The sequence below is a fragment of the Centruroides vittatus genome, unplaced genomic scaffold, assembly GCF_030686945.1.
Source record: "Centruroides vittatus isolate TY-2023 unplaced genomic scaffold, ASM3068694v2 scaffold_435, whole genome shotgun sequence".
Lineage (NCBI taxonomy): Eukaryota > Metazoa > Arthropoda > Arachnida > Scorpiones > Buthidae > Centruroides > Centruroides vittatus.
The window spans coordinates 4770216-4782275 of NW_027122708.1; the positions used below are offsets into that span (position 1 = coordinate 4770216).

General features: G+C 25.9%; 1 protein-coding gene across 11 annotated transcripts in view; it reads left to right on the forward strand.

Moving 5' to 3' along the window:
• Positions 1-12060, forward strand: part of LOC136989019 (histone-lysine N-methyltransferase 2C-like) — a 293266-nt gene that overhangs the window by 206411 nt on the left and 74795 nt on the right. For all 11 annotated transcript variants that reach the window (XM_067287031.1, XM_067287037.1, XM_067287034.1 and 8 more), the window contains 2 exons: positions 7124-7170; positions 10519-10683. In XM_067287031.1, the coding sequence (XP_067143132.1) occupies positions 7124-7170; positions 10519-10683 (212 nt within the window). The remainder of the gene's footprint in view (positions 1-7123; positions 7171-10518; positions 10684-12060) is intronic.

Consider the following 12060-nt stretch of genomic DNA (forward strand, 5'->3'; position numbering starts at 1 on the left):
CACACCTTCATATTTCAGGAGTTCTATATAATTTATACATAAAGTAGTTGGAAACATTAAAAATCATTATCAATTTTACTGTCTTTATTGATTTCCATTCTTATATCATCAATTTTATCACTGTATTGATTAATCAGGAAATACAGTAGCCTATATTTAACAGTCACATTACTTTCACTTCATTCCATAAATACAGTATGAGGCCTAGCTGAAAAGATGGCTGAGTGATTAAGATGTCAATCTGCCACTCTGAAAGATCCAGGAATAAATCCAGACGGTCAATAAATTACAAGAATTTTTTGAAGGTAGTCTATCATGGATATGTTAGTCCCCATTGTTTACCATCCAGCAACTTCATTGTATGCTTTGCCAAGTCACCTTTTAGTGCCCTTAGAACTGAAAGAGTAAAAAAACAAAAAAACTGGAAAGATGTGAACACCCATGCAATTTGAATGCTCTCCAATGGGATGTATAGTATAAAAACAAATATGTACAGTACTGCAAAGCAAAGTTATTTTCTATCAAATTTTTTTATGATAAGTTACAAATATGGAAGTGTTACATGTGCTATCATAACTATTCATGAATAAACAATACGTTAGAAATAATAATTCTAATGTACTGTAAAAATTCATTAAATATTTGTTTAATCAAAAAAATTTTAAAGTGGCTATTTTGATACATTGTTCTTATTTACGGTTTTATATTTTGCCTGACAGAAGGTTAATGGACATTTTAAAATTAAAAAAAAAATTGTAAAGAGCAGTATCCCCTCAAAACCAATGACATTAGAGACTTGAATAGATTAAAACCATATTGCAATTTATTGCTGTTGATGGAGTATGTAAATTATGTCTGTTCAGTTACTGAAACTTCAAAAAAGTTGTGCAATAAAAAAAGATTATTATGTTGCATAACAGAAACATAAAATAATAGACAAAAAATAAGACATTTGTTAAAAACTATAAATCTGAGTTTTTCATAATAACTATTAATTCTGCTATATGGTGAATATTGACTTAAATTTCAATTATACATCTTTTCAGTTAAATGTCTTTCTGCCTGGTCTCTGCAGAGATATGTAAATAGTTCATCACTATATTAAAATATTTTTATTTTCACTATTTATATGATGTAAAAATTAAATTATTTCTACTACAGTTCAAATGTAAATTAGTTTAGAAGCTTTTGTTAAAGAAATAGTTTATATAAATTCTTAAAATCTTTAACAAGTTACAGAATTTTATAGTTTAAATTAGTTATAAACATTATATTTTAAGATAGCTGTTATGGGAAATGAAATATGTCAAAAAACATTTGGAGAAACGTAGTTTAGTTTTGTTTTTTTGAATTGGTTTAGTTCTATTTTATTTTATTAAAACTTGTGTTTATTATTATGTAGAAAATAATGGAAAAACAAAAAATGAAAAAAAAAATTACTGTTGGATGAAATCATAGATTGAATGCTCAACTTCATTTTATTTATTTTTTTAATTTTTGTTATATTTAGAAACTAACTGTTAATTTAATTTAAGCTGTATTTGTTAACTTCTTACAGCAATTAGGTATTTGTGGAAATAAAACATTTAATTTATATGTTATCATAGGTAGTGATAAATAACTATTGAGTAAATCTTTATTGTAGTGAATTGATATTTAATCTTAAGAGTTTATTTAATTGTTACTTCTAACATTAATGTGTACGTAATGTTTTTTTAAGGTATTAATAAACATGCTTTTTTATCAAAAATTTTTTAAATATTGGGTAATTATAAATTGTTAATACTGGTTTTTGTTTTGTATTCTTAAGTACTTGTTACAAGTTTAAATAAGTAATGTTACATATTTTTCATAACACCAAAATATTTACAAATTATTTTTTATGAGAATAGAAAGAATTCAAATTTTGTCATTGTCTTTAAATTTTATTAGTAATAGAAATGGATTTACATTCAATTTCTTGAAATAGTTTGCACTTAAGCATGTTTATCCAATATTTTTTTTTATTCTACAATATATGATTTCTCAGAAGAACTAATAAATTTTTTTTATTTCTTTTTTTGTTCTACTATATTTTTATACTATGGTGACAAGTTATGAAATCTCAGATCTTGAAGGGTATAATCTGTTTTATATATTTAGAATGATTTTTTATGGTTTGTATTGTAATATTGATATTTACTTGTCAGTAAGTTCAGGACATGCACTCCTTCAGAGTCAACCACTGTTCTTTGAATATCTCTTAACAAATATCATTAGCATTCATTTTTTTCTGACTATATGAAAAGTTTTCTCATCATTAATATTTCAATTGCTTAAGGATTTAAAATAGAATATAAAATATTTATTCTTTGTAGCTAAACCCTAATTTTGATGTTTATGTGCAGTGTAAAATTGTTTGGCAAGTAAACTTTGAATTTTCTTCCAGAAATGGAGCAATATGGCCAATTAAATAGAAAATTTGGAGAAGCATGGATAATGTTATAAAATACAAATTTACTTAAGACTATTAATTAATGTTTAACTTCTGTTAATTTAATTTTTTAAAATTATTTTCTATTAAAATAATAGTGTTCTTATAATAATGAATTTTTATTTCATGTTTATATAATATTAATTTTTAAATATTTTTACAAAATAGTTTTTATTTCCATAAATAAATTTTGTTTAGTCATTAAAGTTGAATGAGGAATATTTAGCATTTTTGGATAGTACTTTAATTAGCTTTAAGTTATATTTAGCATGATATTTATTCATAAATACAAAATTGAATATCGTTTTAAATACAGTATGTATAAAAATTTGAATATTTCTGTAAAGTAAATTTTTGTGTAATGAAATATTAAAATTAAAGGATAATGAAAATTATTATAATATACAATCATAATCTAGTTCAAATCAATACAGTTGACACTTAATATATGTCGATATATATGAGGGCTGTTTCTTTTTCAACCTCTGATGGTCCATAAAACAAAGAGAAGTGTAAATAACAAAATGAATTTATTACCAAAAGTTAGGTACAAACATGGTTACTTTTTGACATAATCATCTTGAAGATTGATGCATTTGTCATATTTGTGGATGCAATCCTCTCTTTATAGAATTTTGTCGCCAGTAACATGAGATGGGCCCTAATGTTGTTTTGAAGATTGTCATTAGTCTCAAACCTCTGCTCTCCTAGCCACATTTTCAGTTCAGGAAAGAGGTGGAAGTCTCTCAGTGCTAAATTGGGGTTATACTCTGGATGTTTAAAGGTGGTGAAGACTTCCACCCAACTTGGAACTTTTTAATGTGTGAAGACTTCCACCTCTTTCCTGAACTGAAAACATGGCTAGGAGGACAAAGGTTTGAGACTATTGATGATCTTCAAAACTACATTAGGGCCCCATCTCAAGTCATTGGTGGCAACATTTTGTGAAGAGGGTATTGCAAAGCTCGTCCACAGATATGACAAATGAATCAATCTTCACGGTGATTATGTCAAAAAGTAACCATTTGTACCTAACTTTTTGTAGGCCTAATAAATTTATTTTGTTATTTACATTTGTCTTTGTTTTATGGACCATCAGATGTTGAGAAAGAAACAGCACTCATATTGATTTCATATTTTACTTTAATACGAGATTTACAAACTATCATTAAATTCATAATGTGATTGATTTCTTTTTATGTGAATACTTTTTAAAACTTGATTTATTTCTTAGTACATTATTTTTGTTTGATTTATTTCTTAGTACATTATACAGTAATATTATTTTTGTTAAATTTTTGCGTGTTTTAGCTGGCAACATGGCTCGACCATGAAAGGGAGACCAGTATTTAAACCAGGCTTAATTTTCTATTTTTCTTTATTTTTGTATTTATTTTGTGCAAAATAAAGAAATAATTTTTAACAATACAATAGTGATTATTATTTTAAAAAAAAAATTTGTTAGGCTTAATATCGATGAAAATTCAACACAAAGTAGGTTAATAGCGATATACTAATTACATGGGATATACTGATATACTATACTAATGATGTATTTTTTCATACTTTTTGGTTATTCGTTTTTTCAGTTATCTGACCAACCCCAGTTCCCAATTGAGTCGGATAGTTGATGCTCTACTGTATATAGAATTCATTGCATATTTTCTTTTTTAATCTTTATCTTATTTTGAGATTTGTAATATAAACTTTTAAACTTACAAACTTACAAAAATTTTAACACTAGCATGTGTTTTTGCATAGTTCTCAATATTTTTATTATTTTTCTATATTTTAATTGTATTATTTAATGATAGTAGATGCAATTTTTTTATGCCCAATAAATTTGTATGTTTTTATCATTTTTAATCATTTGGTATATTATAGAATTGTTTTGGTGTTGTGTTCTTTGTATTTTTGAGTTTAAGAAAGATTAACTTTCTGAATATATATTATTTCTATTTTGGTTGGATGTCTTGTTAATATACAGTGAAGTGTCAGAAATCTGAATTTGGCCATTTAAAAAAAAAAAAAAAGGATATTAACCCCATTTACTGGTAACTTTATTGTTCTTATTTTTTGACCTTGCATTGTTGATGTTCTAACATTCATTCAGACTTCATAACTTTTTAATTTTGAAATTATAATTAGTATATTTTTTTGTTTAAATTATGATTCTATAAATTATATTTTGCATCTTTGTAAGTATTCCTACCTTCCTTGTGAAATGCTGGTTAAAGCTTAGAACATCTAAACATGATTTACACTGTATTTGGAGCTTACAGTGCTAAATGTAAATGCATAAACATTTACTTGAAAATTCAGATATGGTCTAGTCCCAATTAGTCCGAATTTTTGGCTCTTCACTGTACTTATTTTCTATTTCTTACATGTGTTTTTATAATTCAATGGTGTTCAAACTTTTTAGAGAGATGCCACCTCTTTTTTGTAAAATATTTTTTAAAATGTTTAAAGAAAACATTTTATAAAAAAAATACTGACCTATCGATTTCTTCAGATTATTTTATTCCAATAAAACTAAGATTTTTTTAGTTTTTTAGATATTACATAATTTTACATCTTACAAAGTAAAAGTAAGATAGCACACACAAATAGCACAGAAATCAAATTGACATAATGATGTAATGATTACATTCAGTCAACTACAATGATAACTCACTATGAAATAATAGTAACAAAATAAACATAGAAATGGCAAGTGTTTTTAATTTTATATTGTATTGTATTGATAGAATATCAGGTAGTACATGCAGAAGTAGTTAAGATGATAAATAAAGGCTGTTTCTCATGTATTCCTAGAGTCTTGCACTCCATAATTAAGAGAACTATTATTATAATTATTTTTACTTTTATAACTTTATCTTTTGATAGTAAATTTTGTTTTGAATCAAATCTATTCCTTTCTGAAATAAGTATGTGCTATATTAGAATTATATATATATGTATGTATGTAAACTCTTTATGTTGTTTTGTAAATACTGCTGTTTTAAAAAGATAGATTATCAGAATTTCTTGTTATATGTAGAATTAGAAAAGAATTTGTAATAGAAATTATGGTAAATTTCCCTTTTTTAATATATATTATTGCTGGAAATCTTCATTGTTATGACTAGCCCACTCTAGTTCTAAGCATAATTACTACCATATTTAAAACCAGTTCACTGTTGTTGTCTAGTTTCTTACACTAAGTGATTTAATATATTTCGACATCTTGTAGTTAGTTAACAGATTAATCTTGTGAAAGACTTCTTTCACACTTTTACTTTTATTTGTTGTATAATAAACTGGTATTTTTTAAACTGTACACTGTAGAACTATATCTTATATTAATTAAAGTTCATATAAAATGTAAAATTATTATAAAATATCAACAAAAATAAGATCTGAACTTCGCACCATATTCAAAAAGATGAGAAAAAATACTTAATTCTAGAAATCAAACTAAATTTTATTTAGAATCATTTTCATTTTTTATAAGAACAGCATCAGCTTTGAAAATTATCAAGTGCATTAGCATGAATATCTCTGTATTTGACATTTTTCAAATTTAAAATTACAAGAAAAGTTAATTTTATGCAAAAAAGTTAATAAAATAAAGTGAAATCAAAATAAAGTAAAATAGGGAAAAAAATCATTTTGTTATAAAATAATTTTCAAGTTAAAAGGATATAGTACAATAAATGTTTGCACGATGTTTTCTGAACACTATCCTATCAAAGATCATTATAATATAGATCTTTATTATATGAGCAAGCTTGTCTTTTGTTGAAATAGATATATTTCTCTACAGTGAATAGAAACTGAATAATTGACTCTCAACCCATTTCATTGGATATTGTCAATGTTAAAATTGTTTTATATTTAATATTTTCTGAATCAATTTTAGCAATCATTATTATTATTAAATCATTTTTACTTTTGATGCTGAAGTTTAGGAGGTTCCATCTCAGTATTTCATTTTCTAGTTTCACTTATTTTACAATTATATCTACAATGAAATGCTAATAGAAGTGAAACAAAAAAAAATCAAGGTTTTAATATTTGAGGTAGTGCCTTCTAAACAGCCTACTGGTAAGTGTTTCACTTTCAGTAGCAACTCCAGAGATGTGGGCTACATATAGATTTCATTTCTATTCTAGCAATGTAGATTATATGCCCCATGGAAGATAATCTGCATTGGCTTGGTTATTTACAGAAAATTATGGTACTTGCTTGAAAATTAAAAAAAAATAAGAATTTTGTATGTAAATTATTCTGTATAAGACAAATGTTATTAAAATCAGTTCTTACTAATTACATGTTTTGTTACTCATGAACTCATTTTTAAAAATTGCATCTAGAGAGAGAAGAAATCATTACTGTTTAAAATAATTACAGAGATTATCTCCATCTTGAATAAATCAAACTCATTCAATTTTCATAATATTTTTTATGCATCAATGCCATTCTTCTGTATGAATTTTAGTATTTAAAAATGTAAAATTTAAAAAGTACATTATATTATCATATAAGATAAATGTATATATTTTTTAAGTGATTTGAATAAATCTTACAGTTATCCAATGAAAATTTACAGGACTATCTCTTTGGCATGCTTCTATAGAATATTAACTTATAAATTTTAAATTTTAGGCTCAACCAATACTCCAGAGGATATGGCTTCTTCCAAAAATTCTTTGGTAAGTTAAATTTTTTTATATATTGTAAAATATCTGAGTAAATTGTTGTAAATATAGATAAATTACTACAAAAAATTATTTAGCTATTTCTGTAAAAATATTTACTCAATAATTTTAGTAGATTTATAAAGTATACAGAGCTTTTGTTTACTTTCATTTTTATACATGAAATTTAATATTTCCATACCTTTGACTTGTAACATTTTCACTTATCAGTCAGTTTGTGACTCATTGAAATATGATGTTGTAACTATTATATTGACAACTTAGTTTTTAATTTGGATGACAGATCTTCAGATTTGGACCTTTCTGTATTAGCTAGCTTTTACAAAATTTTCAATCCAACAAGATATCCAAGTACTGTGACTGATGTCTATGAATATGGTTCTGAACAATTTGAAAACCTATTACAAAAATATGGCAGTATAAAGAAAGAGCATCGTAAGACTTTTGCTTGTTTAAATATACTGTATCAAATATGAATGGTGTGACTTTCAAGGACATTTGCTTTAATTTAATCAAACCTGATTCAGAGCTCCACAACCTGTTCCCAGATTTTTGAACTTTAGCTGTTTGTGGTCTTTCAATACCAATGAACAGTGCAACTTGTGAAAGAGCCTTTAGTATTCAGAATAGGATAAAGCATAACCAAAGAAGCTCTTTGCAGAAGCAGTCTCTCAATACACTGATGACCCTTGCTATTAATGGGCCTTCTAATACAAGATTTCCCATATGGAACAGCTATAGCAAATCTTCAGATTATGAAAGAAAAGCGAAAGCATTGAGTGATGATAACTTTAAGTATGTACCAGTGCTGTATTTCTCAACTGTTAAGAAATACAGCAATGGTACTAATATCTGCAATATATTTTAACTTGTAATGTACAAAGTACACAATAAATGCATTTTTCAAAACTGGCTGATGTAACTCATGGATTACCTAAGTTGACTCACATTTACAAATTAATGAGTCACTGTGATTCACAAAATTTTTAGGCTAGCATATGCTCTGAAGTATATATGGATCATAAACATAAACTGATTATGTACTGATGGCCATAATTAAAGCTTTCCTATTCAGATCATCCTGTAGCTGTAACTAGTAAGTAGATTGATGCCAAAATTTGTATACAGACTATACAAATGATACAGAGAAAGATTTTTCAAAAAAAAAAAAAAAAAGCATTTAGTTCAAAAATTTCTGCTAGAGATTCTTTATGGGAAAATATATAAGACAAAACAAAAATGCATTTATTCATTTTGCAAGGGACAGGCCTTCTGCAGAGGCTGTTTATCGATGTAAGGAATGTTATTCAATATGTGCCCCATTGTTTAGGTATAAAATTTGATTTAAATTTGAAAATTTAAAATCTACAAAAAGTGTAGATTGCTTATTTTTGCTTGCATTCTGTTATTTTAACACTATGAGTCATTGTTTTCACTGACTCATAGTGTTTAAAATAACAGATTAAAATGTCACTTTAAGGTTGATCTTTAAAGGAGAGTCCTGTAAAGTGTCTTTAGTGGAAGTTTTTGAACTAAATTTCTTTTTTGTAAAATTTTTTTCTGCATCCTCTTTGCATAGTCTGTATACAAATTTTGGTGTTAATTTTCTAACTGATTACAACTTCAGAATGGTCTGAATAGGTAAACTGTAATTATGGTCACCCTGTAAAATAAAAAGTCAGTTGTTTCAAAAAGTTTTTATATCAATTACAGTTATGTTCAGAATGTTCTTCTTCAGGTATTTTTCTTTGTCTTTTAGTTTCTATGAATACTAACAGGTTTTTTATACAAATTACTTGTATAAAAACAATAGAGTAATGATTTATTCTATCAGCTAATGAATAGTTTTCCCAAACCTATAGTTTTATCAGTTTGTTTAAAATACAAATAAAATGAAAAACTCTTGGAGAATCTTCAAGCTCATTCTAAAAAGAACTCTTCAAAATCTGATTATATTGAATTCATGGATTTGAATGATATTATTATACTTTTTATTTGAATCTTGTTGCAGGAAACCATTCTAGAGAAAACTTCATGCTTTACATGTTTGTTCCAAAAAAACATCACATTTTATAAATTCAAATGATTGTCTTCTAATAATTATGTCAATGAAATTGTAAAATTTATTCAACAAATAAATAAAAAGTACTTTAATACCTCTAATCTGTAGATTATATTTACAATAACAATAATTCTTTATTGAATTGTGTATATGATGATATCTATACATGATATTTTTCATACATTAACTTATTTTTTAAAAATAAAAAATAATTGATCGAATTCCAGATGGGCTCCTTGATCACATTATAACCACTATAAGTTCATATGCTAATTATTAACTTAGCCTTACTATAATTAGATAATTTGGCAGATCACCTGGCTTTAATAAAAAATTGGGTTTATTGAATTGCTGTTTATATATAACTATAACTATTAAATTATTTTATTTGTTTGGGGTGAATACGTTTTTGGGTTTTTTATGTTGCTTATAGCTATTATAAAATGTTCATTACATTCCGTTCATCAAAAAGCTTATCTTCTACTCTGAGTATTTGATTTTGATTTATTTAAACATAATAAAATATTATTTAATGTTGAACATTACATAACATTAATAAAATTATATCAAAAATATTTTTGATTAGGTATATGAAAATGCATAATAAATAAATTTAAGTACACCTAATGTTATGAATGAATTCAGTTATTAATGCTTGGTTTGTATCATGGCTAGGCTTTTATATAATTCTCCATAAGATGACATTAATGATTTCAGATCACATTAAAACTTTAAAACTCATTCCTCATTAGGATCATACTTGACAAAATGATTACCCAATTTGTTAGCTAGATCAGGACCTCTTTTAATTTGCATTTTTTTTTTTACAAAAAATGTGTTTTGCAAAAAATTATGTTAATTCATATAAAATCTTTTGTATATTTCATTAAAACAACTTGTATAAAAAGAAAATTATTATTTTTTTTAAAATTGTGTTAAATCAAAATTGCTTAAAAAAAAGTTTGTGTAAAACAAAATTAGGTGTATATAAAATAGAATATAAACATCCAAACACGTTAGTTATATATTAAAGCCAAAACGATTGCTGAATTATATCAGGCTATATTACTGTTATTAATTAAATGCTAAATAATTTGGGACTAGAGGCAGGCATGCCTGCCTCTAGTCCCAAATTATTTAGCATTTAATTAATAACAGTAATATAGCCTGATATAATTCAGCAATCGTTTTGGCTTTAATATATAAAATATAATTATTGTTTAAGAGAGAGCTAAAATTCATAACAAAATTAATATATTATTTTAATTTTTTTTAAACAGGAGTCAGCAACTAGTAGATCTTTATCTTTATCACATACATTATCTCAGAGTTTGCCCAGTTCTGTGACAAATACATTGAATTTTACATTACGTCAAACAGGAATGCCAACTGTATGTTTGTCTCATGATGAAAATACACAACTAGCATCAGCAGATAAATCAGAGGTATTTGGAAATTTTTATTAAAATTTATAATTTCAAAATTATTACTTTGATGTTCATTTTAACTCTTCAGTTTTTTTGAGTAATTTCAGTATATTTAAAGAAAACATACCTCAGAAACATTTAACCGATGTGAATCAAAATTTAACATTACAAACATTTTCACACCCCTCCTGGGTTGTTCCTCAGGTAAAAACCATTAGAAACAAGTTTTTAGATGAAAAAATAGTTCTTTGGAATGATTTTTAAAATATGAAAGAAAGAACTGAATCACATGTTCAACAGTTCCGAATGTAAAAGTTTCTACTTAATATCGAATGTCCAGCAAAAAAAAAAAAAAAAAATCACATCACATAAATATCAACTAACCACTTGCCCTCCTTCCCTTAGATTTATGATGTATTTAATCCCTGTTGCATTAGGGCCTGCCAAGCCAAAGAAAGAGTCATTTTGTATCTGGAATTAATGGGCGATGAAGTGTTGTAAGCCCTACAGATCTCTATCTTTTTTTGCTGGACATCAAAGTTCTACGACCGATATATGGATAAAAAACTTTTAAATGATATTTAATATTACGTTGAAACTTTTACGTTCGGAACTGTTGAACATGTGATTCAGTTCTTTCTCTCATATTTTAAAAATCATTCCAAAGAACTATTTTTTCGTCTAAAAAATCGTTTCTAACGGTTTTTACCTGAGGAAGGACCCAGGAAGGGTCTGAAAATGTTTGTAATGTTAAATTTTGATTCGCATTGGTTAAAGGTTTCTGAGGTACGTTTTCTTTAGTAAACTTCGATGTGCAGTTATTCATTTTTATTCAGTATATTTAATTAATATCATAAATTATAATTGGGCTGCAATTCAAAAAATTTTAGACCTATAAATTTCCATCTCTGTCTTTCCTTAATTTCGAGAATGGTATTAGATGAAAGTCGAGACCACATATGGAAAGCTTGGGGCGAAGACCCTGATTAACTATATATGAACTTCTAATCTAGACTGGAAGTCATGTGATTTCAGTTCAAAAAATTTTCCAACTTATTTACATGGGTGACTGGCATAACTCTGTTGTTATCAGGAAAAGTATCATGTACAGGGGCAAGACACTGCAAATTTGAGATCAAAAGCATATATTTTGAATTAAATTAAAAATTGCAGCCTGGCATTGTGACAATGTCACAATAATTTTTGCTCTTTTTTTTTTTACTTTTTTCAATTTTTAATTTGAAAATGTTAAACCAAACAAAGAACAGGGTTTTGTAATGCATATTTTAAATTCTACTAAGAAATTGAGTTTTAAAAAACAGGTTTTATCCATTATGAAAAGATTATATGAAAGCTGATTTTATTTTTTTCTAAAAGTATATTGGAAAACTTATA